Genomic DNA, 27,279 nt, shown 5'->3' with positions numbered 1-27,279 from the left:
AAAAAATAATTTTACCAACTTTCTTCTCTCTCTGTCCACAAACTCATATCATTTCTCTTATGGGGACAGTTCTACTTTAGAGAACTTTGCTGACCTGTATATGCCAATGAACTGCAGCACCTCACTGGGATTTTCTTAGTTTGTTAGGGAAGTTCAAGTAATGTTGAATGTTGAAAAAGAAACTCTTAGTTTTTAATGCAGATTGACTCAAGAGTTGTTAAAGAATTAGTTGTTAAAGAGTTGTTAAAGACTGGCACCACCCACGTGCCCCAGTGGGTTGAGCATCTGACCCTTGATTTTGGCTCAGGTCATGATCTCATGGTTCATGGGTTTGAGCCCTGTGTCCACCTGTGTTGAGAGCACAGAACCTGCTAGGGATTCTCTCTCTCTCTCTCTGTCCCTCCCCCACTCACACACTCACTCTGTCTCTCCTCTCTCTCTCTCTCTCAAAATAATAAATAAACTTAAACAAATAAACAAAAAAGAGTTGTCAAAGAGTTTGTAAAGTGACAAAATAATTCCTGTCAAATACTTGACTTAGATAACTAACATAGTCCTTTAGAGTGACACTTTCTAGAGTGACTCTTTCTAGAACATTTAAAATGTGCTGTATTTTCCATTAGACAGGAAAATTGCTGCCAATTTTATATATTTTTCAAATGTTTATTTTTGAGAGAGAGAGAGAGAAAGAGAGAGACAGAGCGTGAGCAGGGGAGGGGCAGAGAGAGAGGGAAACAGAATCTGAAGCAGCCTCCAGGCTCTGAGCTGTCAGCACAGAGCCCCACGTGGGGCTCAAACCCACAAACCGCGAGATCACGACCTGAGCTGAAGTTGGATGCTTAACCAACTGAGCCACCCAGGCACCCCTGCTGCCAACTTTTTTTTTTAAATGTTTATTCATTTTTGAGAGAGAGAGACAGAGCACAAGCAGGGGAGGGAATAGAGAGAGGGAGACACAGAATCCGAAGCAGGCTCCAGACTCTGAGCTGTCAGAACAGAGCCAGACATGGGGCTTGAATTCACAGACCACAAGATCATGACCTGAGCTGAAGTCAGACACTTAACCGACTGAGCCACCCAAGTGTCCCAACTTGACCTACATTCTTATAACTGATAGGGATCCTATAGAGTGACTATAGAGGATTTCAAATGTGCTGTGTTTACTATTGGACAGGAAAATTGCTGCCACCTTTTCAATGGAATATTCTTTTATTAAAAGACAAGAGATTTATAATTTCACTTGGAGATCATTCCTTTTTATTGTCATCTTAACTTATGTTTTTAAAAGTTAGTAGCAAGGTTGAATAGAGAGAAAAGGGTAAGGGTTAAGAACAGAGACTCTGGAGCCTGAATGCTTGGGTTCTAACCTCACTCTGCAACGTCCTTCCCATTTGACCTTGGCCAAGTGTCTCAACTTTCTTGGCTCACCTGCAGAATGTGTAAATGACAGTTGTACGTGTTTCATAGGGTTGTTGTGCAATTATGAGTTAATATTTGAGAAATGCTTAGAACAGTGCCTGGCACATAGTATACACTTTACAAAACAGGTGAGTTAATTTGAGTCGATATTGCTAGCAACTGGGAGACATGGAATTTTAACCCAGGGCTGTTGTGCTCCAAAGCCTGTGCTCTTTCTGTAATACCAGTTGTAAACTTCTGCCATCAAAAGTTGGCTCACTTCCTGGACACATTCTCACCCAAACCAAGCACCCTCTGGAAGCCCACTCTCAGCTCCTGGGTCCGGAGGGCATACACCATGGGGTTAAAGGCTGGGGGCATAACATTATGCAGCACGTTGAAGAGAACAGGGATGAAGGGGACCTTTCTTCCTGCCAGGTGGGTGACAGACAGCACAATAACAGCTGTGTAGAAGAAGACAATGAGGATGAGATGGGAGCTGCAGGTACTCAGGGCCTTCGATGTTGCTTCAGCGGAGTTCAGCCTCAGCACTGAGCGAACAATCAAAGCATAGGAAGCAAAGACCAGACCCATGTCACCCCCAAGTGTAACCCATGCCAAGGCCAACTGGCATACTCTGTTAATAGTGACGTCATCACAGGCCAGACTAGTGACCCCCAAATTAGAGCACAGACAGTGGTCAATTTCATTTCTGGAGCAGTAGTGTCGCTGGGCAGCCAGTACAGGCAGTGGGATGGTCAACAGGCCATTCCTGAGCACCATGGACAGGGTGGCTTTGATCACAAAACCCTCATTGACTATGGAGGAGTACTGAAGGGGGTAGCAAATGGCTACATATCTATCCACAGCCATGCAGAGGAAGATGCCTGACTCCATTCCCATGAAAGTATGGATAGCATAGATCTGAGCAAAGCACTCGTGGAGGCTGATGGCCTTGGCATCAAACCAGAGAATGGCCAGGATCTTGGGCATGATGGTGGTAGCCAGGCCAATGTCCACGATAGCCAAGATGCCAAGGAGCTGATACATGGGCTGGTGCAGGGAAGGCTCATGTTGGATGGTGATCAAGATGAGGATGTTGGCAATGAGAGCTAAGATGTAGAGCAGAGCCAGGGGCAGGGAGAGCCAGTGCTGCCACTCATGAATGCCTGGGAGCCCCACCAGGATGAACTCAGACACTTGAAGCCTTGAGCTATTGGTTATACTCAGGGTGGTATCCATATCATGGGATGTCTTCTTCTCCGCATCTGCCTATGGATTAAGAGAAAATAAGAATAGGCAGTAGTAAGTAATATTTTGAATAATATTCAAAAATAAATATTATATATATAGACACCCAAATTGTATAGATAGACATATAGATAGATAGATATAGATAGATAGAACAGCGGAAGAGCCAAAATAGATTCTAAGAAAATGATTTTAGCAGAATAAAAGTGAAGATTTGCTGGCTTTGTTTTCTGGAAATTCTGGATAGATTTTTTCATGCGTCAGGGAATACAGACACAAACCAGAAGACTAGTACATTATAAAGATCCCAAAGTTAGAGGGCAGAGGTGTTTTCTCCATTGTTGGGGATCTTCAGGAGGAGACCAGGCAGCCACAGGGAGAATGCTGACCATGTTTTTATTTTAAACAGTGCCTGTAGTTGACAAATAAGTTTTGACAAAAATCGTGTCATTTGATCTTCCCCAGACAGGGGTTGTTATTTACATATAGGGATATAGAGGTTGAATGATTTCACTAGGTAAGAGTCCTATATATTGAAAACACTAATAAGTGAGAAAATTTCAGCAAAATTTTAATCTCTGGCATGAAATCATAGCTAAAAGGTCAGTACTATGTAGGAATATCACTTGTTTCCTCCTCTGATTATGAAAGTGATGTTAAAGACATATATAAAGCTATATTTTAAAATCATCAATTTTATTAATAGAAGATCTAAGGAGACAAAATTACCGCCATACTTCCCACCACTTCCAGATTTTTGTATGGTATAGGTTTAAAGCAGCAGGCATTTATGACACAGTTTAGACTGTTTGATTTGGGTAAGTTCACAGCTCATTTCCGATACTCAGTCCACCTCATTCTCTCATTCTCAATTTTGTCCACTCTTGAATCGTGTGGACTATCTCTCAGAGTTTGTATGAAAATGTGTACAGGCATTATGGTTTCAGAAGCCTTCAATACCTGACAATACCTGAGAATTCTTTTTCTTTTTTTTACCTTTATTTATGAATAATACCTTGCCTTGTTAAATATTTAGGTATCAATATTTCCCTTCCAAATCTGTATCTGTGCTGTGTTTGATGGCATTAAGTATAAGATCAAGGTTCCATCCCTAACCACCTGTGTGAAGAATGAATGGCTGTGCCATTTATAATTATAATAAACATATAGTACCATGAAATTGATAAAGACAAATAAGAAAAAATAAAGCCATAGCACTTTTAGAAATCAAAAAAAAAGTTGAGAAAAATAATCATAAATCAAAATCCCAACAAACAAAGGTAATGGTTTTTAACATTTTAGAATATTTAATTTTCAGCATTTTTCTTTATTGAAAGAAAATCTTTTTAAAAAGTTTTAAATTTACTTTAGAGAGAAAAAGAGAGCATGAGTAGGGGAAAGGAGCAGAGGGAGAGAGAGAATATTAAGCAGACTCCATGCTGAGCATGGAGCCCAATGTGGGGCTGGATCCCACGATCCCAGGAGTCAGACACTCAACAGACTGAGCCACCCAGGTTCCCCTCAACTCTTGATTTCAGCTAGGTCATGACCCTAGGGTCATGGAATCCAGCCCTGCTGCAGGCTCCGTGCTGAGTGTAGAGCCTGCATAAGATTCTCCCTCTTTTAACAAGAATTTATGGGTGGTCTCTATAGGAATCTGTGAATTTTTTAAATTTATGTGGGAAAAACTTTTACATTATTCTGAGATGTTTGGCTTTTATCAAATTCTCAAAACATTCAATTATTCAATCAAAACACAGTTACAGAAAACCATTCTTACTCAAAATTTTGACCAAGATTCACTTCCCTATGACTTTTAATTTTTAATGCTTGACCTTCTGGGGTTTTTTTTGTTTGTTTACATTTATTTATTTTTGAGAGACAGAGAGAGACAGAGCACAAGTGGGGGAGGGGCAGAGATGGAAGGAGACACAGAATCCGAAGCAGGCCCCAGGCTCCACAGACTCCAGGCTCTGAGCTGTCAGCACAGAGCCCGATGTGGGATTCAAACTCACAAACTGTGAGATCATGACCTCAGCCAAAGTCTGACGCTTAACCGACTGAGCCACCCAGGCACCCCCCTTCTAGTTTTGTGATGCAACTTATTTACATGGAATTAATTTTGCTGTTAATGAGAGGTATGTAAATAAAGTGATTTTGCATAATTAAACAATGGCTTCTACATCTCTTGACAAGTGATTATTATGCCTCTTTTGTTGCATAGAAAGTTTTGTATGTATAAATTGTATCTGGGCACTCAAATGTTTTTATTTTTTTCTGATTAATTTTGTGCCAATATCAAGCTAAGTTAAAAATTTTAGTTTTATAATAAATTTAATACAGAAGAGAAATATATTCCCTTATTATTTATTCTCAAAATTTAAAGGCCTTTTTATGTGCTTATTTTCCAGATTAAACTTAGAATTCCTGCATTGGTTTCTAAAATAACAATTTTGGTTGGGATCATGTTAAATTTGTGGCTTAATTTTGAAAAGCCAAAAGTTGACATACTATCAAGTTCATACATTCAGCAAATGTGGATTCTCTCTGCCTTTGTTTATCTTTCAAATCTTTCACTCTTTAAAACATGGTTATTAAAATTTTTTATTTCTGCACTGTTCTTATGATTATTAGTATTTTGAGATATTCTGAACAAATATTTATCTTTCTTAGTGTTATTATATTGATCTTTGTTATTTCCTTTTGCATTTATTCAGTTTGCTAAACTTGTACTAGTTTTACACATTTTGTGAGGTTTTTTTTCTTCTATTACCTCAACAAATTAATGGCTGCTGGTAAACTAAACATTTTGGGTTTATTATTTTATAAATTGCAATTTTATTTGTTTTGTCATTTCTGTCTTGTGTATCATCATTTGCTAAACTATTATACATTTTTAAATTTTACCACTGATTCTCTTTTTCTGATTTTCTAAGTAGAACAAAAAGTTGCTTGCAGGGGTGTCTGCAACTTTGGTGGTAAAGCATGCAACTCTTGGTATCGGGTTTGTAAATTCAAGCCGCATATTGAGTGTAGAGATTACTTAAAAATAAAATCTTGAAGGGGTGCCTGGGTGGCTCAGTCAGTTAAACATCCACTTCTTGATTTCAGCTCAGGTCATGATCTCATGGTTGTGAGTTTGAGTCCCATACTGGGCTCTGTATTGACAGTGCTGAGCCTGCTTGGGATTCTCTCCCTGTCTCTCTGCCCTTCTCTGCTCACACTGTGTCTATCTCTCAAAATAAATAAATCAACTTTAAAAAATCTTAAAGAAAAAAGAAGCACAACAAATAACTTAAAAATTACTTGCAAACAATGCTATTTTCTCTCTTTACAAATATAAATATATATTAATCTTTGTTTCATATCTCAGTGAAATGGTTGGAAATTCATGATCAATGTAAATTAAGTATGATTAGTTAAGTAAATTAAATATGATTAAGTAAATTAAGTATGATTAAATTAAGTAAATTAAGTATGATTGTTTAGTGTTTTGTTCTAGGAATCTTAGATATAGAATTTATTATTCTAGACTCCTTGGTTTATCATTGACTTACTAACAGTCTTGGAACTCAGCCTCATTTCTCTGCTGTTTCCTAATCACAGAACTTGGTTTCTACAAAAGTGAGAAGACTGAGAGAAGGGAGGTAGTAGAGGTGAGTAGAGGTGAAGAATCAAATATGGAAAGCCATAGAAGGCAAGGATAAGGTATATATTTATTAATCAAATTCAGAGAGGAGGATAGAACTGCAGGAAGTTGGAAAACATCTATCCCCTCACCTCTCAGGATGCAGGTCATTGACTGGTTTATGTACTACTTCAGGAAGGTCTTTGAAGAGGCTCTCAGGCTGCAATGCCTTCTATGGATGCTTCTGCTCTCTGAGCTTCAGCTGTCTGTGTTCAGCCTTTTGTTGTTCAGAACAAATTCTTGTCGTTGCTTGCCACTCCTGGAGTCTGTGGTTTTTGTATAAATTAGATCGGTGAGATGCCTGATCCTGGTGTGGTACTCTTTAGGCCCTCCCTACTTTATAGCAAGCATCCTCCAGGGTTTTTTTTTTTTTTTTTTTTTTGGCATTGCAATGGGAATACAACCCAAGTACTCTTAGTGGTTAGTCCCATAATGTTGGGTCCATTCAACTCTAGTCCCAGGGCAGTCCACCAGATGGATGGCTTTTCACTCCAGGATCCTCACAGAGTAATTCAGTTTTGTCTGATGAATAGTGCTTCTCATTGTGGGAAGGTTTTGAAATCTCCCTATCTCAAAATATGTCTTTACTCCATATCTTTTCCAGACATTGCCTCTATCTATTTCCTGCATCACAAATATTGGAAGTAACCTCTTTTATGTTGCTTTCTTATCCTTGCCTCTTATAGATTTCTTGTCTCACTGCAATTTAACCTTTGTTTCAACATCAAATAGACATTGCTCTTTCTAATGATCTCAATTGCCAAAAATATTGGATTTTTTTAGAAGTAGTCTTACCTGGGGGGTGCCTGACTGGCTCAGTTGGTTAAGCATCTGACTCTTGATTTTGGCTCAGGTCATGATCTCATGGTTTATGGGATTGAGCTCTGTGTTGGGCTCTGCACTGACAGTGTGGAGGCTGCTTCGGATTCTCTCCCCCCCTCTCCTCCCCCCCCCCCCCCGCTCATGCTCTCTCTCTCTTTCTCCTTCAAAAATAAATAAACTTTAAAAATATGTATTTAAAAAAAGATGTAATCTTACCTGAACACTTCCTGGTATTTGTCTGTGTTGATCAGTTCCTTTTCCTAAGACCACTTGCCTCCCTTGTCTTTCATGATATCAAAATTTTAGTGTTAATTAAGTTGGATAAAAGAATGCTATTGAATTTGTATTCAGATCAAATGTTCCTTAATGAGAGATGCATTCTCTGATCATCTTACCTAAAATAGCAGTCCCTGACCCTATAATTCTCTATTTTATCGATCTGTATGCCCGATGTTACATGTCATATTATGACGTCATTTGTTTTTCTTTTCTTTTTCACATTAAAATGTAAGCTCCCCCAAAGCATGCTTTTTATAATTTTTGTTCATTGCTCTATCCCCAGCACCTAGACCAATTCCTGGCACATAGTAGGTATTTTATGAATATTTGTCAAATAAATGAATGAATATTGAGAAGAGTGAATAAAGAAGCAGTCTAGAGGAATTTCAAAGTGTGATGCTTTTGTTCATATGCAGTGACATTTTACTCTTTTCTGTATTCTATCTACATTTACTATCATTGAATAAAACTTTAATTTTATCTTAATTTTCGTAAATTAGCTTTAGAAACACCCATTTACTTCTTTGTTACTTAAAGACTGTCAGATTCTAATAGTCAAAAATTACTAGAAACATAGTAAAATTGCAATGGAATGGAATCAATATATATTTTTTAGATTTTTATTTTAATTCCAGTTAGTTAACATACAGTGTTATATTAATTTCAGGTGTACAATATAGTCATTCAACACTTCCATACATTGCCTTGTGTTCATCAAGATAAGTACACTCCTTAATCTCCATTACCTATTTAACCAATCCCCAGCACACCCCCCCCGCCCCCCACTCTGGTAGTTATCAGTTTATTCTCAGTAATTAAGAGTCTGTTTCTTGATTTCTCTCTATCTCTCCCACCCTCCTTCCCTCTCTTATTTTTCCCCTTTGTTGTTTCTTTTGTTTCTTAAATTCCACATGAGTGAAATTCTATGGTATTTATCTTTCTCAGCTGACTTACTTTGCTTAGCATTATACTCTCTAGCTCTATCCATGTCATTGCAAATGGCAAGATTTCATTTTTTATGGCTGAATAATATTCCATATTATATATATACACCACATCTTCTATATCAGGTCATCAGTCTGTGGACATTTGGGTTCTTTCCATAATTTGGCTATTGTTGATAGTGCTGCTATAAGCATAGTATGTATCCCTTTGAATTAGTGTTCTTATATTCTTTGGATAAATAGCTAGTAGTGAAATTGATAGCTTGTATGGTAGTTCTATTTTTAACTTTTTGAGGAACCTCCATACTATTTTCCAAAGTGGCTGCATCAGTTTTCACTTCTACCAACAGTTGAAGAGGGTTCCCCTGTCTCTGCATCCTCACCAACACCTGTTGTTTCTTGTGTTTTGATTTTAGCCATTCTAGCCAAAGTGAGGTGATATTTCATTGTAGTTTTGATTTGTATTTCCCTGATGATGACTGATGTTGAGGATCTTTTCATGTGTCTGTTGGCCATCTGTATGTCTTTGGAGAAATGTCTGTTCATGCCATCTGCCCTTTTTAAAATTGGATTTTTTGGGGGGGGGGTGTTGAGTTTTGTAAGTTTTTTTAAAAATATATTTTGGCTACTAATCCTTTATTGAATATTTCATTTGAAAATATCTTTTTTCATTCTGTTGGTTGCCTTTTAGTTTTGTCGGTAGTTTCCTTTGCTGTGCAGAAAGCATCTTTTGAGTAGTCTCAAAAGTTTATTTTTGCTTTTGTTTCTTCTCCTTGCCTCAGGAGATCTATCTAGAAAGAAGTTGCTATGACCTGTGTCAAAGAAGTTAGTGCCTGTGTTCTTTTATAGGACTTTTAGGGTTTCAGGTCTCAAATTTAGGTTTTTAAACCATTTGAATTTATTTTTGTGTATGGTGTAAAAAGGTGGTCCAGATTCATTCTTTTGCATGTTGCTGTCCAGTTTTGGAATAGAATCAATATTTTGATCAATGTGTGAAATTCATTTTTTTTTTTGCTACAACCAAAGATACCTAATATTTCTGCAATTTTGTTTAATAGAATATTATTGTGTTTGGGTTTTGTAATATGTTGCAAAGTGAGGTTTAGCTTGCTAATAAGATATACTGAGTCATAAATTATTATTGTCAAGCTGTAGCCAAAGAAAGTCACAGATTTATCAGAACATTAGGGAAATTTGCTTCTTTGCTTCTTGATTGTAAATAAGCAAGAGAAGTAACAGTTGTGGTAGAACAACAATTATTTATGTTCTTAACTTTGCTAACAATACATTTATATACTGATAAAAAATTTGATGTCACAACCAAGAAGGACTTGGGAATAACAATGTGTTGTTCAGGACCTTGTGGGAAATGCTATGGCGAGAAATGGTGTAGATTTTCAAAGGAACAATATTGATAAGCATTTCACAGCATTAAATCTCTATACTGAAATCACAAGGTATTTCAGAAAATCTACAAATATCTAAAATAACCTTCACCAATAGAATATCAGTTGCTCTGGGAAAGATTGTTGTCTGATAATTTTCACCAATGAACTTGCCCAAAGGAAGGTAAGTCTGCTCAGTGGGTTTCTTCACAGTATCAGAGAAACTAAATAATAATGACAGTATAATGGGATGGAATTATTCTTATTTTCCATCATAGACAATGAATTGGCAATGTGGCCTGAATGGATCTTTGATGGCAGAATAATAAGAGGAATCTCAGTACGGCATCCAAAATTATGAAACACTATGAACGTGGAAAAAGAGAATGCAAAGGGGGCATATTAAGACTCATTAGCAAAACCCTTTTGTGAACTTAGAATTGGCCTAGCATCCAACAAGGAGGTGAGTTTTTAAATTTTTTATTTTTTTTATTTTAGAGAGCTAAAGAGAGAGAGAAAGAGAGAGAGCAAGTGGGGGAGAAGGGCAGAGAGAGAGAGAGAGAGAGAGAGAGAGAGAGAGAATCTTTAATTAATTAATTAATTAATTAATTAATTTAACATCCAAGTTAGCATATAGTGCAACAATGATTTCAGGAGTAGATTCAGATTCCTTAATTCCCCTTACCCATTTAGCCTATCCCCCTGCCACAACCCCTCCAGTAACCCTGTTTGTTTTCCATATTTAAGAATCTCTTGTGTTTTGCCCCCCCTCCCTGTTTTTATTGTATTTTTGCTTCCCTTCCCTTGTGTTTATCTGTTCTGTGTCTTAAAGTCCTCATATGAATGAAGTCATATGATATTTGTCTTTCTCTGACTAATTTTGCTTACTGTAACAACCTCTAGTTCCATCCATGTAGTTGCAAATGGCAAAATTTCATTCTTTTTGTTTGCTGAGTAATACTCCATTGTATATATATACCACATCTTCTTTATTCATTCATCCATTGATGGACATTTGGGCTCTTTCCATACTTTGGCTATTGTTGATAGTGCTGCTATAAACGTTGGGGTGCATGTGCCGCTTCGAAACAGCACACCTGTATCCTGTGGATAAATATCTAGTAGTGCAATTGCTGGGTCGTAGGGTAGTTCTATTTTTAGTTTTTTGAGGAGCCTCCATACTGTTTCCCAGAGTGACTCTACCAGTTTGCATTCCCACCAGCAGTGCAAAAGAGATCCTCTTTCTCTGCATCCTCACCAACATCTGTTGTTGCCTGAGTTGTTAATGTTAGCCATTCAATTGACAGGTGTGAGGTGGTATCTCATTGTGGTTTTGATTTGTATTTCCCTGATGAGGAGTGATGTTGAACATTTTTTCATGTGTCTGTCAGTCATCTGATGTCTTTGGAAAGTGTCTATTCATGTCTCTTGGCCATTTCTTCACTGGATTAGTTGTTTTTGGGTGTTGAGTTTGATAAGTTCTTTATAGATTTTGGATACTAACCCTATATCTGTTATGTCATTTGTAAATATCTTCTCCCATTCTGTCAGTTGCCTTTTAGTTTTGCTGATTGTTTCCTTTGCTGTGCAGAAGATTTTTATTTTGATGAGGTCGCAATTGTCCATTTTTGCTTTTGTTTCCTTTGCCTCTGGAGACGTGTTGAGTAAGAAGTTGCTGTGGCCGAGGCTACAACTGTTGCTGTGAACAGTTATAGTAATTAGAACTGTAGTAACTTTAAATATTTTCTGTTTGCTTTTCATATGCAAACTTTTATTTTTGCATGTGAACCCTTCTCTTTTTAATGTACAAGTTATTGGAAGTTAACTTTACAGTTTAGTGTTTAGGTAACAGAATATTTGATTGGACTCTGACTGAATTTGAAGAATATGGTATTATATCCAGCAGTGTATACAATGACTCTCGGGATTGTGCATCTTGTTATTTTAGGGAAAAGGTGAGAACTTCTTTATATGTGGAATAGTTGTATCTTTTAAAATAGAAGTATTAAATTGTTTTCTTGTTGTATGGGAGTTCAAACGTGTGTAAAATGGTGCATGTGGAAGATGAGTAGTCAAAGGTATGAACTATGCTGTTAATCAGTTTATTGTGACTAAGTTACAAACCATTCTTTTTGGCCAGCTCTGTGAAAATGGATCAGTGTTCTTTAAATAATATGCCTTTGTCCACTGTAATTATGCCAAACTTTGGCAGTAGAGGGCACTGGAGAGACATCGTAAGAAGAAAGGTTTTTTTGTTTGTCTTTAGGTGAGGTGAAATTCAAATTAAGATTCAGTATTTAAACCAGTTTAAACTATATGGTTCAGTGGCTTCCAGTACATTCACAATACTTTTGTATTGCAATTACTACTTCTAATTACAGAAATTTTCACCATTCTCAAAAGAAACCCTTTTGTAAACAGTTGTTTCCCATTTTCCTGTTCCTTTAGTCCATGGTAATTACTTATCTGCTTTCTGTCTATAGATTTGCCTATTTTAGATATTTATTACAAATGGAATCATATAATATGTGTCTTTTTCTGTCTGACTTTTTTTCATCTAGCCTAATGTTTTCAAGGTTCACCCATGTTGTAGCATATACCAGTACTTCTTTTCTTTTTCTGGCTGGATAATTTTTCATTCTATGGGTACACCACATTTTCTTTTCTTTTCTTTTTTTTTTTTTTACTGCATTCATCAGTTCATGTACCTTTATGTTATTTTTATTTTTTGGCTATTATGACTAATGTTGCTATAAACTTTCAGGTACAAATTTTTGTACCTGTTTTCAGTTCTGTTGGGTATTTACCTAAGAGGAAAATTGCTGGGTAATGTGGTACAATCACTCAAAGAGCTGCCAGACTGTTTTCTAAAATGGCTGCACCAGCTTGTATCCCCACCAGCAGTATTTTTCTCCATAACTTCACCGACACTTACCATCTGTATTTTTAATTATAACATCCTAGTGGGTGTGAAGTGATATCTCATTGTGGTTTTGATTTGTACAATAATGAAGACACAGCTAATGTTGTTTTGAAAAGACAGATCCAAATTAAATTATAAACCAGATGTGAAAATAAATGTGCTGGAAAAGACAATAGGCAATCGAAAATAAAATAGTGTGATGGTATTAAAATCATATAAGGCAAAGCAAATGAGTAAATATAACACACATAGCAAAGAGGAAGAATTTATAAAGATAAAACAGAAAGCACATCCCTTTTTATACTCATGGCACATAGAGTGGAGAGAATAATTAACTGCTCTTATCTTTCTGTTGTGTCAGAGTTTTTGCTGAAACTCCAGGTTGGATGTTAGATGTTTACATATTTTCAAAAGGACTGAGAGACACATCCCCACAGAGCTGTTGAGAGTGGTCTACACTTTGGGCTCCTACACATAGACTCATGCTGTGTGTTTTGAATGAATGAATAAATTAAAATATACGTGAATGAAAGTTTAGAACTAGATTTTAGGATGGCTAATATTGCTATTTACCAGCTGATGAACTTGTATAATCATTCAACCTGAGCACCTATTTCTTTGTGAAAAAGTACTAATGCAGTACTAAAGCAGTAATGCTTCCTAACTAAGAAGGCTGCTATGAAGACTGCATGAAATTAGTTGATCCACTGTGGGAAAGTGTTCTGCAAACTGTACAAAACTCTTGAAGGTTAGATGTTGTTATTATCCTGCTCCTTTGGACTAGAAACAATGGATGTTGGGTTAAGTTCAAGCCCTATTCTGTAACTGTCTCTCCCATACCTTTTCTTATTGGAGGATTGCCTCAATCTAAATCAGTGGTCATTGTCCATCAAGGGTGAAGTAATAGCTGCTTTTTGGAGAAAGTTTATAGTCCCCGTTCTTGGGTGAGTTTCCAAGCATTACTCTTAGGATGGTCCCACATTATGGATTAACTTCCTGCAGGTCTGCTCTGCTGCCCAGCAGTCACTTCCCTGGTGGGATGAGCTCATGGTATTGCTTCAGTCCTGGGCTGTCTTCTGAGAGCTTGTTCTCCAAAGTGGACTCATGAAAACTTTCTGAAGTCATTCTTCGTACCATGGTCTGGTATATTTGATACATAGTTCGGCAGACCATGTTATACTACTGACCAACCACATCATGAATCAAGTATTAAGTGTACATTGTGTGCAAAGTTCTGTACTAGGCTTGGAGAAGGTAAAAAATGAACATGGATCAACATTCTTGTACTCAAAAGTATGCATATTTGTTAGATGTGCAATTGGTAAAATTTCATTTAGATTTAATTAATTGGTTATTTGGAGCTACTTTTCTAAGGTATTTTCTAGGACAATTTTCTTTCTTTCTTTCCTAGAAGAAGGTTTTACCACATAATTAGATCAGTTTTTACATGTGCATACATTTCAAAGCCTGTTTTCTTTATTATCTCTTTTGCTTTGCATGGTATGCTGTGACTTAGTTCAGCAAAATGCTCTGATTGTCACTACTTTTAACTTGAAGAATTGAAGCAGAGGGAGATTTCATAAGTTGCTCAGAGTCATATAGAAATTCTAGAACAGAGCAAGAGTAAGAGGGAGAAGACTGCAAAAGTTGTGCGATCACACTTGCAAGGAGTAGAATCCCAGCTCCCCCACTTGAAAATTGTGCTGATGGGGCATGCTCTGTAACCTCCAGGGCCCTAGATCCCTTAGCTATACGTTAGGAATAATACTGTATGCACCTCACAGGGTTATTGTGAGTATTAAATCAGATTGTGTGTGTGTTTTCTGGCTTATGAGAAGTACTTAGCATGTTAACCATTAATTTATTATTATTATTGAAATTCTCTGCTACAAAAATGAAACTTTTCTCTGTCTTTTTATTTATTTTATTTTTTTATTAAAAAAATTTTTTAACGTTTATTTTTGAGACAGAGAGAGACAGAGCATGAACGGGGGAGCGCAGAGAGAGAGGGAGACACAGAATCGGAAGCAGGCTCCAGGCTCTGAGCCATCAGCCCAGAGCCCGTCGCGGGGCTCAAACTCACAGACCGCGAGATCGTGACCTGAGCTGAAGTCAGACAATTAACCGACTAAGCCACCCAGGCGCCCCTTCTCTGTCTTTTTAGAATAAACATTTATTTTCTTTTTCTTTTTATGAAAATGACATGAAAAACAAATATGTACAAGTTAGAGTAAATTCGCATAAACAGTTAAACTCTTCATTTTTTACTACTATTAACAATAACTTTTTTATGAATACATTTTTGCTTACATTTAGACTATTTTTTAATTTATTTTACATAAAGAGACAGAGTGAGAGAGCATGAGATGGGGAGAGGGGCAGAGGGAGAGAGAGAAAGAATCTCAAGCAGGCTCCATGCACAGTGCAGAGCCTGATGCAAAGCTCGATTCAATGACCCTGGGATTATGACCTGAGGCAAAATCAACAGTTGGATGCTCAACTGACTGAGCAACCCAGGTGCCCCAATTTAGACTATTTCTTTTAGATATTTTTCTAAAAATAGAATTACTAGATGAAAGAATATTAACATTTACAAACACTCCAGTAAATTTTGTCAAATTGCTTTTTGGTACATTTGGGCCAATTTACAGTCCTACCAGCTGTGTATGAGTATCAATCTCAGAATTGCATGAGTGGTCAGCAACATTTCACTTTTCTGTTCTTACTTATTTTATAGTAAAAGGAAATTTCATTGTGATTTTCATATGTATATTTTGATCTGTGAGACTGACAGTTTTCATGATTTTATTGGCTGCTTTTTTCCTAGTGAGAGATAAAGGCACATCACAACCCAGGTCTATCAACAGCTAAAACCTCTATCCTTTCTTCACACCTTAGTGGCCTTCTAAAGCTGGAGTTACTTAGTGGACATATCTTCACTCAGTCCAAGCAGTCTCTGGAAGCCCAGTCTGAGCTCTTGCATCCTGAGTGCATAGACCATGGGATTGAGTGCAGGGGGGATGACATTGTGCAGTACATTAAGCAGCACAGGGATTAGGGGCGTATTTTTCTCTGCAAGGTATGTGACAGATAGCACGGTGATACCTGTATAGAAGAAGAGGATGAGAATGAGGTGGGAGCTACAGGTCCCCAGAGCTTTGATATTGCTTCTGGTGAGTTCAACCTCAGCACAGAGTGAAGGATTAACACATAGGAAGAAAAAACCAGAGCCATATCACTCCCAATCAGGATCCATGCTAAGATCAGTTGGTAAAATTTGTTCACAGTGATGTCATTACAGGCTAGACTGGTGACCCCCAAATTAGAGCACAGGCAGCGGTCAATTTCATTCTTGGAGCAATAGTGTCTCTGGGCAGACAGTATTGGAACTGGGATAGTAAACAGTCCATTCCTGAGCACCATGAATCCTGTGGTTTTGACCACAAAAGTGTCAGTGACTATAGACAGGTATCGAAGGGGGTGACAGATGGCTATATATCTGTCCAATGCCATGCAGAGGAAGATACCAGATTCCATGGAGAAGAAACAGTGGATGGCATAGATCTGAGCAAAACACTCAGGGAGGCTGATGGCCTTGGCATCAAACCAGAAGGTAGCCAGGATCTTGGGCATGATGGTGGTGGCCAGGCCCATGTCCACAACAGCCAGTATGCCCAGAAAATGGTACATAGGCACATGCAGCATGGCCTCATGTTGGATGGTAATGATGATGAGGAGATTAGCACAAAGAGCTAAGAAGTAGAGCAGAGCCAGGGGCAGGGAGAGCCAGTGCTGCCACCCATGAATGCCTGGGAGCCCTATCAAGGTGAAGTGGGAAATCTGGAGGCTGGAACTGTTGGTAACACTGGTGGGAGTATCCATAGCACAGGTGCCCCATTTGCAGTGTCTGTCCATAAAACTGAAATGGCAGGAAGATTGCATTTGAGAATTTAGCTCAGGGTCCTGATAATAGAGACTCCCCCCAAATGACCCAGTTTCTTTTATGTGTGCATAACCCTTCACCTTTTTTGGCTCCTGGAAATATTCCACAGAGGAGCACTAAAACAAGTCAAAATTTATTCTAAAGGTAAAGTTTGAATTAGCCATTTATTATTACCACTCGTGTTTCTAATAAGTATGTTCAAATACATATGTATCAAGAATAATCTTATTGCTAACAGATAACAAATACTAATATTTGATTTATTTCCATTATTTCCATTTTATAATTATATTTGTATTTCCAGTTTACATAATTATATGGAAATAATGTTGTATCCTGCCTTTGTGTTTCAGTAGTGTGTTATAGGACATAAAATAGGAACTCAGTAAAAAATTATGACATGGATGAATAAATAAACCAAAACTTTCCAGATCATTAAAAGCAATGTGGAATCTTATATTTCTGTATTTGGCTGTTCCATAATTTACTCACCACTATTTTACTTTTCAGATTGTTTCCTTTGAGTAGGATTTTTTAAGTGATACAAAGTGATACATACAAAGAACATCTTAAAATACTCTTTTTAGTAATATTTTGATTTTAACTGTCATACATGTAGATTGTCAAATTCAAATAAAATTAAAAAAATATAAACAATGGTTACTAAGACTTCTGTGCTTAGGACTCCCAAATTTCTTCCTTTTCACCAGAGGCAGTCAGTAACCCAGTTTCTTAGGAATCCTTCCAGAGATAGTTTTTGCATGAACAAGAATATATGTATATGTTTTCTCATAAAAGACAAAAGCAAATGTTAGCATACTAATCATATCCTTTATCCTTTGTTTCCTTTCCTTTTCTTTCTTAACTTAATTATCTTCGAGACTGTTCCCTATCACAAACTAGATATGCCACTTTGCTAAGTGAATGATATTCTACCACATGGATATCTTATAATTTAATAAGAACTTCTGACATTCAATTTGTTTCTAGTATTTTGCTACTGTAAAAAATATGTACTAAATGTACTTGTTCATATATCTTTATGCATAAGTTTATAGGATAATTTCTAAGAATGAATTGCAGAGTGGAATGGAAAAAGAAAGATTTTGATTGATATTGCCAAATTGTCTTTCTTTTTTTTTTTTGTTTTAACTTTATTTTTTAAAATTTACATCCAAATTAGTATATAGTGAAGCAATGATTTCAGGAGTAGATTTCTTAATTCCCCTTACCCATTTAGCCCATACCCCCTCTCCCACACCCCCTCCAGCAACCCTGTTTGTTCTCCATATTTATGAGTCTCTTCTGTTTTGTCTCCCTCCCTGTTTTTGTATTATTTTTGTTTCCCTTCCCTTATGTTCATCTGTTTTGTCTCTTAAAGTCCTCATATGAGTGAAGTCATACGATTTTTGTCTTTCTCTGACTGACTAATTTCACTTAGCATAATACCCTCCAGTTCCATCCACGTAGTTGCCAATGGCAAGATTTCATTCTTTTTGATTGCCGAGTAATACTCCATTGTATATATATACCACATCTTCTTTATCAATTCATCCATCGATGGACATTTGGGCTCTTTCCATACTTTGGCTATTGTTGATAGTGCTGCTATAAACATGGGGGTGCATGTGTCCCTTCGAAACAGCACACCTATATCCTGTGGATAAATGCCTAGTAGTGCAACTGATGGGTCGTAGGGTAGTTCTATTTTTAGTTTTTTGAGGAACCTCCATACTGTTTTCCAGAGTGGCTGCACCAGCTTGCATTCCCACCAACAGTGCAAAAGATATCCTCTTTCTCTGCATCCTCACCAACATCTGTTGTTGCCTGAGTTGTTAGTGTTAGCCATTCTGACAGGTGTAAGGTGGTATCTCATTGTGGTTTTGATTTGTATTTCCCTGATAATGAGTGATGTGGAGCATTTTTTCATGTGTCGGTTGGCTATCTGGATGTCTTCTTTGGAGAAGTGTCTGTTCATGTCTTTTGCCCATTTCTTCACTGGATTATTTATTTTTTGGGTGTTGAGTTTGGTAAGTTCTTTATAGATTTTGGATACTAACCCTTTACCTGATATATCATTTGCAAATATCTTCTCCCATTCTGTCAGTTGCCTGACAGGCTGTGCAGAAGCTTTTTATTTTGATGAGGTCCCAGTAGTTCATTTTTGCTTTGGTTTCCCTTGCCTCCGGAGACATGTTGAGTAAGAAATTGCTGCAGCCAAGGTCAAAGAGGTTTTTGCCTGCTTTCTCCTCAAGGATTTTGATGGCTTCCTGTCTTACATTGAGGTCTTTCATCCATTTTGAGTTCATTTTTGTGTATGATGTAAGAAAGTGGTCCAGGTTCATTCTTCTGCATGTCACTGTCCAGTTTTCCCAGCACCACTTGCTAAAGACACTGTTTTTATTCCATTGGATATTCTTTCCTGCTTTGTCAAAGATTAGTTGGCCATATGTTTGTGGGTCCATTTCTGGGTTCTCTATTCTGTTCCATTGATCTGAGTGTCTGTTCTTGTGCCAGTACCATACTGTCTTGATGATTACAGCTTTGTAGTATAGCTTGAAGTCTGGGATTGTGATGCCTCTTGCTTTGGTTTTCTTTTTCAAGATTACTTTGGCTATTCAGGGTCTTTTCTGGTTCCATAAAAATTTTAGGATTATTTGTTCTAGCTCTGTGAAGAATTCTGGTGTTACTTTGATAGGGATTGCATTGAATATGAAAATTGCTTTGGGTAGTATTGACATTTTCACAATATTTATTCTTCCTATCCAGGAGCATGGAATTTTTTTCCATTTTTTTTGTGTCTTCTTCATTGTCTTTCATAAGCTTTCTATAGTTTTCTGTGTATAGATTTTTCACCTCTTTGGTTAGATTTATTCCTAGGTATTTTATGGTTTTTAGTGCAACTGTAAATGGGATTGATTCCTTGATTCTCTTTCTGTCGCTTCATTTTTGGTGAATAGGAATGCAACCGATTTCTGTGCATTAATTTTATATCCTGCAACTTTGCTGAATTCATGAATCACTTCTAGCAGTTTTTTGGTGGAATCTTTTGGGTTTTCCATACAGAGTACCATGCCATCTGCGAAGAGTGAAAGTTTGACCTCCTTGTGGCCAATTTGGATGCCTTTTATTTCTTTGTGTTATCTGATTGCAGAGGCTAAGACTTCCAATACTATGTTGAATAACAGTGGCAAGAGTGGACGTCCCTGTCTTGTTCCTGACCTTAGGGGGAAAGCTGTCAGTTTTTCCCCATTGAGGATGATGTTAGCATTGGGTCGCTTTATATGGCTTTATTATCTCGAGGTATGATCCTTCTATCCCTACTTTCTTGAGGGTTTTTATCAAGACAGGATGCTATATTTTGTCAAATGCTTTCTCTGTATCTATTGAGAAGATCATGTAGTTCTTGTCCTTTCTTTTATTGATGTGATGATCACGTTGTTTTGCAGGTATTGAACCAGCCCTGCATCCCAGGTATAAATCCCACTTGGACGTGGTGAATAATTTTTTTAATGTATTGTTGGATCTGGTTGGCTAATATCTTGTTGAAGATTTTTGCAACCATGTTCATCAGGGAAATTGATCTATATTTCTCCTTTTTAGTGGGGTCTCTGGTTTTGGAATCAAGGTAATGCTGGCTTCCTAGGAAGAGTTTGGAAGTTTTCCTTCCATTTCTATTTTTTGGAACAGTGTCAAGAGAATAGGTGTTAACTCTTCCTTAAATGTTTGGTAGAATTCCCCTGGAAAGCCTTTTTGCCCTGGACTCTTCTTTTTTGGCAGAAATTTGATTATTATTTCGATTTCCTTACTGGTTATGGGTCTGTTCAAATTTTCTATTTCTTCCTGTTTCAGTTTTGGTAGTGTATATGTTTCTAGGAATTTGTCCATTTCTTCCAGATTACCCATGTTATGGGCATATAATTGCTCATAATATTCTCTTATTATTGTTTTTATTTCTGTAGTGTTGGTTGTGATCTCTTCTCTTTCATTCTTGATTTTATTCATTTAGGTCCTTTCCTTTTTCTTCTTGATCAAAGCGGCTAGTGATTTATCAATTTTGTTAATTCTTTCAGAGAACCAGCTTCTGGTTTCATTGATCTGTTCTGTTTCTTTGGTTTCGATAGGATTGATTTCTGCTCTAATCTTTATTGTTTCCTGTCTTCTGCTGGTTTGGGGTTTTATTTGCTGATCTTTTTCCAGCTCCTTAAGGTGTAAGGTTAGGTTGTGTATCTGAGACCTTTCTTCCTTCTTTAGGAAGGCCTGGATTGCTATATACTGTCCTCTTATGTCTGCCTTTGCTGCGTCCCAGAGGTTTTGGTTGTGGTGTTATCATTTTCATTGGCTGCCATATGCTTTTTAATTTCCTTTTTAACTTCTTGGTAAGCCCATTTGTTCTTTAGTAGGATGTTCTTCAGTCTCCAAGTATTTGTTACCTTTCCAAATTTTTTCGTGTGGTTGATTTCGAGTTTCATAGCGTTGTGGTCTGAGAATATGCACGGTATGATCTCGATCTTTTTGTACTTACTTAGGGATGATTTGTGTCCCAGTATATGGTCTATTCTGGAGAACATTCCATGTGCACTTGAGAAGAATGTATATTCTGTTGCTTTAGGATGAAATGTTCTGAATATATCTGTTAAGTCCATCTGGTCCAATGTGTCATTGAAAGCCATTGTTTTCTTGTTGATTTTTTGATTAGATGATGTGTCCATTGCTGTGAGTGGGGTGTTGAAGTCTCCTACTTTTATGGTATTACTATCAATTAGTTTCTTTATGTTTGTGATGAATTGATTAATATATTTGGGTGCTGCCACCTTTGGTGCATAAATGTTTACAAGTGTTAGGTCTTCTTGGTGGATAGACCCCTTGATTATGATATAATGCCCTTCTGCATCTCTTGATACAGTCTTTATTTTAAAGCCTAGATTGTCTGATATAAATATGGCCACTCTGGCTTTCTTTTGTTCCACATTAGCATGATAGATGGTTCTTCATCCCCTTATTTTAAATCTGAAGGTGTCTTTAGGTCTAAAGTGGGTCTCTTGTAAACAGCATATAGATGGATCTTGTTTTCTTATACATTCTGTTATGTCTTTTGATTGGAGCATCGAGTCCATTGACATTTAGAGTGAGTACTGTAAGATATGAGTTTATTACCATTATGATGCTTGTAGAATTGGAATTTCTGGTGGTGTTTCTTGTCCTAATATTTGTTGCTTTTGGTATATATATATATATATATATATATATATATATATATATATTCATCTTTTGTCCTCTCAGAGAGTCCCCCTTAAAATTTCTTGCAGGGCTGGTTTACTGGTCACAAACTCACTTACTTTTTGTTTGTCTGGGAAACTTTTTATCTCTCCTTCTATTTTGAATGACAGCCTTGCTGGATAAAGAATTCTTGGCTGCATATTTTTCTGATTCAGCACACTGAATATATCCTGCCACTCCTTTCTGGCCTGCCAGGTTTCTGTGGATAGGTATGCTGCAAACCTGATCTTTTTTCTCTTGTAGGTTAGGGACTTTTTTTCCTTTACTGCTTTCATGATTCTCTCCTTGCCTGAGTATTTTGTGAATTTGACTATGATATGCTTTGTTGATGGTCGGTTTTTGTGGAATCTAATGGGTGTCCTCTGTGCTTCCTGGAGTTTGATGTCTGTGTCTTTCCCCAGGTTAGGAAAGTTTTCCGCTATGATTTGCTCACATAACCCTTATACCCTTATTTCTCTGTCTTCCCTATGATTGTGGTGTTGTTCCTTTTTAATGACTCACTGATTTCTCTAATTCTTTTTTTAAAAATGTTTTTATTTATTTTTGAAGGAGAGAGAGAGAGACAGAGCATGACTAGGGGAGGAGCAGAGAGAGAGAGACACACACAGAATCTGAAGCAGGCTCCAGGCTCTGAGCTGTCTGCACAGAGCCCGACGTGGGGCTCAAACTCACGAACCTGAGATCATGACCTGAGCCGAAGTCGGACACTTAACCTACTCAGCCACCCAGGCACCCCATGATTTCTCTAATTCTTAAATCGTGCTCTTTTGTATTAATCTCCCTCTTTTTTTCTGATTCGTTATTCTGTATAAGTTCATCCTCTATATTGCTGATTCTCTGTTCTGCCTCATCCATCCTTGTCGCCACTGCATCCATCCATGATTACAATTCAGTTATAGCATTTTTAATTTTATTTTGGCTATTTTTCACTTCTTTTATATCTGCATAAAGGGATTCTAATCTATTTTCAACTCCAGCTAGTATTCTTATTATCGTGATTCTAAATTCTGGTTCAGACATCTTGCTTGTGTCTGTGTTGGTTAAATCCCTGGCTGTCGTTTCTTCATGCTCTTTCTTTTTGAATGAATTCCTTCGTTTTTTTCATTTTGAAGGGAGAAAAGGAATTAATGAGGTAGAAAAATTGAAATTAAAAAAAATAAAATTAGGGGCGCCTGGGTGGCTCAGTCGGTTAAGCGTCCGACTTCAGCTCAGGTCACGATCTCGCGGTCCATGAGTTCGAGCCCCGCGTCGGGCTCTGGGCTGATGGCTCAGAGCCTGGAGCCTGTTTCCGATTCTGTGTCTCCCTCTCTCTCTGCCCCTCCCCCATTCATGCTCTGTCTCTCTCTGTCTCAAAAATAAATAAATGTTAAAAAAAATTTTCAAAAAAAAAATAAAATTAAGAAAATATTAAAATTAAAAACACAGACACACAAAAATCGAATAGATGATGCTAGATCCCAGGTGTGTTTTGGTGTGGGTGTTGAAAGTGGTTTGACAGATTAGAGAAACAAACAAATAGACAAAAAAAAAAAAAGGGGGAGAAGACAAAAAAGGAAATCGTTTGAGAATTTGATAAAGTGAGTACACTAAAGTGGACTAAAATACACAAAAGTAGAGACTATAGTACAAAAAAGTATAGAAAAATGTTTTTAATAAAAATTAAAAAGAAAGATGAACTTTTTCGTTTTCCATATTTAAGAAAAAAGAAAAGAAAGACAGAAAAAATTAAAAAATAGAAAAAATAAAAGTAAAGACAAAAAAATCGTTTCAAAATTTGAAAAAGTGAATACACTGTAGTAGACTGAAATAAAATGATGGGAGTAAGATAGAATGTGAAAAAAATTATATAAGAGCAAAAAATATAGTAATAAAAATTAAATAAAAATATTTAAAAGAAATTGAAAGTAAAAATGAAGTTTTTCTGTTTCTGCATTCAAGAAAAAGAAAGGAAAGGAAAAAGAGAAGAAAAGAAATAAAAAAGGAAATTGTTTGAAAATTTGAAAAGGTGAGTACACTGAAGTAGACTAAAATAAAAGGATGAAAGTAAAGTAGAATTTGAGAAAATTTACACAAAAGCAAAAAATATAGTAATAAAAATTAAAGAGATATTTTTAATAAAAATTAAAAATAAAAATGAGTTTTTCTCTTTATTCAAGAAAAAGAAAAGAATTGTAAAAGAGAAAAAGGAAAAAGGGAAAAAAAATTGAATAGATGAACCTGCTAACAGATTGAAGTAGGACTGAAATTGCTTTGTTTTCCCCTAGAGGTCGGTCAGTCTATGTAGCTCTTTGTAGTCCATAAATTAAGCCGGCGGTGAGGTTTGTGTTCTTGAAGAGTGAAGTTGGCCCAGTTAGGCAGGGCCTGGTGTAATAGCTCCGCTCTCCACTAGATGGCGCTGCTAGCCTACTGGGGTGGCTTGTTGCGGTGCTTGTTGGTGCACACGCATATGCATATACAGGAGTGGTGAAAAATGGCGGGACCCAGCCACCCATTGTTTTCTCCCTGATCAGCAATTGCGCACCGGTCCTCTGTCTTCAGCTCTCATCGACTCTCCGCTTTTCCACTCTCCGTGACCAGTCCCCAGGCAGTACCTCTCCCCTGAGTTTTGTCTCAGGTGTGGCTATTTTCCCCGGCCCCTTACTTCCGAAGGGCTGCGGCTTTGACCCACCCCGCCCATCTGGTCTGTGGGAGGGTCTCACCGAGCAATGGCTAAATGAGTATTGGCCGAATGTCGGCTGCACCCAGGAATGCCCACTGGACCCTGCTGTTGCTGGTGCCCTGAGACTATGGCCAGGTGCCAGCCCGCCCCTAAAAAAGATCATGAGACAGTGTAGCAGCAGCATTTCAGGGACCATGGAAAATTGCAACACACATCTGGCACCGGGCTTCACCCTCAACAACCTTGCCCCAGCACCAGCGAATGTGGCTGCCTTCCGGGGTCTGCTGGGGCCAGGTGGCTTCAACAGCCTCTACCAAATGTCCTTCCAGCAGTGGAACCACTTTTCCCCGTGCGGCCTGAGAACCTCCTGGACCCCACTCTGTTCCTGGGGATTCACCTTTCCCACCAGAGCACCGCCAGGTATTGAACTGTGGAGTTGCAGCCTTTGCTCTCCCCTTGTTTACCGTCTTAATGGAATTTAAACCCTTTCCTTTCTCTTTTATCCCTTTTTAGTTTAGTCCCTGTGGCTGTTTCCAATTTTCCACTTTCTCTCCAGCTGTTTTTGGGGAGGGGTGCTTTTACTGTATGCTCCCCCCTCCCCAGTCTCCGTCCTCTCTCCACCCGCAAAAGTGGCCCCCTTTCCACCACAGCTTCTCGCTCCCCAAGTTCACCTCTCTGTGCTGCATACCTCCTGAATTCTGTGGTTTAGGTTGTGCAGATTGTTGTGTTAATCTTCTAATCAGTTTTCTAGGTGTGTAGGATGGTTAGTGTTGGTCTGGCTGTATTTCATGGATGCGAGACACACAAAAAGCTTCCATGCTGTTCTGCTATCTTGGCTCCTCCCCCAAATTGTCTTTCAAGAGGTTATTCTGCCCCTGTAGGAGAATATGGATATTTTAAATAATCTTGAAATATACTGAAATGTTGCTTCATAGAGACATTGTAGTACTTTACACACCCAGAGTTTAAGACTGTGTTTATTTCATCATATCCATCCATCTCATCACATTCCAAATTAGGAAATTTAACTTAAAAGTCTTTATCAATAGAGTAAAAGTGATATTTCAATTTTGGTTCAGTTTTCACTTCACTGTTGAGTGAGCTTTGACATTTTCAAAGATTTATTTTCCATTTATGGGCTTCTTCATTAGTTTTCTCTTTTGTCTTTATGTGCAACTTACCTTGTAGTATTAAGTGCAATAATGTTTTTCAAGTGCTCAGTTTGGAGTATACAGTCTTATTAATTTGTATGGATTTCATTATATCTTCTTAAAAAAATTTCATTATATCTTAAGGGTATTACCTCTGTTGAATTTTCTGTAAGTATTTCCTCCAATTCATTTTCCATTAAATTCTGTCTTTTCTAAAAAATGATTTACTCACATGCATACACAAACTTTTATGTGGTCATAACAATTGTACTTTTTAATATTATTTCATGACTTTTAAACTTTTAATAATATAAAATCTAGTATTTCAATAAGTATTTACTAGCATATTCTTTACAGAAGTTTATTTTAAATTTAACTTTTAAATGAATTTGGAATTTCACATGGAGTGAAAAAGTACATTAATTTCACTCCACTAATAGTTAAACCATTGTTCCAGCACCATTCAGTAAATAAGCCTTTTTCTCCCACTATCCTGAATGCACTTTTTTAGTCCTATATTAAATTCCAACATATATTCAAAGGTCACTGCCTCCCAGGACAATCTTTTCTGTTTTTAGTGTCACTAAAAACATGTATTTACCACATGGTAGGGGAAATTCTTAGTAATAACTTCAAAAAATGTTTTAAATTAATGTTAATTAATTTAAATGTTATTTTCTTGGAATATTATATATATTTTTAAAGTTTATTTATTTATTTTGAGAGAGAGAGAGAGAGAGCAAGGGAGGGGCAGAAAGAGAGGGAGAAAGAGAATCCCAAGCAGGTTCTGCTCAGTCAGCGCAGAGCCTGATGTGGGTTTGAGATCCCGCAAACCATGAGATCACAAACCATGAGATCACGACCTGAGATGAAGTCAGATGCTTAACCCACTGAGCCATCAAGGCGCCCCTGGAGTATTATATTTAAAAAAATACAAATTAGTTATGGGAGAACTGATGTCTTTACCCATTGATTCTTTCCATTGAGAAATCTGTGTTTTTGCTTTTTGTTATAGATATTTTGGGGATGTTTTCTATTATTATTACTTTTGTCTCTCTTTGTATTTCCTAATTGGCTTGTTACCTACGAAACCTTCTAATTACTATTGTTAAAATTTTAAGACATTTCTCAAAATACAGCTCTTTTACTTTCCAAGGCAAATTGCTTTTCAGTAACTTTTTTCCCCACATTTTTTTGGTCGAAGAATGTATTTCCTATCATTAGATAAGATTGACGATTGTAAGTTTTTATTTTGCATCTTAAATTAAAATATTTATAAGTTTCTAAACAATATAAAGAAAGAGTGATACTCAACATCTGTGTCTACGTCTAGACTTGAAGTAGAATGTCTTTAGAACTTTCCCTTCAGTGTACTGCTGGCTAATACTTTTCTGACCAATGTTCTCTATTATTATGATAATTTGATGTCTATTTCTAGTTATTGATTTTTAAAAAATCAGATATGGGTAAATTCAATCGTTATCTCTTTTTAGGATCTTGGATCCATAATTTAAATGGGAGGATCTCCTGCTGGCACTGTTCTTTCAGGTTTGACA

At 37.2% G+C, this 27,279-nt stretch overlaps 3 protein-coding genes across 18 annotated transcripts in view; 1 reads left to right on the top strand and 2 right to left on the bottom strand.

Annotated features, from left to right (window-relative positions):
* The window catches only part of LOC101088611 (olfactory receptor 52L1-like), a 176,009-nt gene that overhangs the window by 67,999 nt on the left and 80,731 nt on the right, over window positions 1–27,279 (top strand). For 12 of the 16 annotated variants that reach the window (XM_045038838.1, XM_045038846.1, XM_045038844.1 and 9 more), the window contains 2 exons: window positions 6,256–6,305; window positions 10,046–10,230. The exons of 2 other annotated variants lie outside the window; for them this stretch is intronic. The gene's annotated coding sequence lies outside the window, so the exon portion shown is untranslated. Of the gene's footprint in view, window positions 1–6,255; window positions 6,306–10,045; window positions 10,231–23,858; window positions 23,919–27,279 lie in introns of those variants that run through there. 2 more of the 16 variants (XM_045038840.1, XM_045038845.1) reach the window with 2 other exon arrangements.
* LOC101098255 (olfactory receptor 688-like) lies at window positions 1,675–2,640 on the bottom strand. Its single transcript, XM_003992951.4, has one exon. The coding sequence runs from the start codon at window positions 2,638–2,640 to the stop codon at window positions 1,675–1,677; it is 966 nt and encodes a 321-aa protein (XP_003993000.2).
* LOC101098008 (olfactory receptor 56B4-like) lies at window positions 15,608–16,572 on the bottom strand. Its single transcript, XM_011286696.2, is given in 2 exon segments — window positions 15,608–15,852; window positions 15,855–16,572. Coding segments are annotated over 2 exon segments (963 nt in total).

This window comes from Felis catus, chromosome D1, assembly GCF_018350175.1.
Source record: "Felis catus isolate Fca126 chromosome D1, F.catus_Fca126_mat1.0, whole genome shotgun sequence".
Classification (NCBI taxonomy): Eukaryota; Metazoa; Chordata; class Mammalia; order Carnivora; family Felidae; genus Felis; species Felis catus.
Note: the sequence above shows the minus strand (reverse complement) of the source record. Positions and strands in the feature narration are given on the sequence as shown.

What these genes read in the sequence shown, in the direction of transcription:
- LOC101098255 (XM_003992951.4), bottom strand. Translation starts at nt 2,640, where the DNA reads ATGGATACCACCCTGAGTATAACCAATAGCTCAAGGCTTCAAGTGTCT.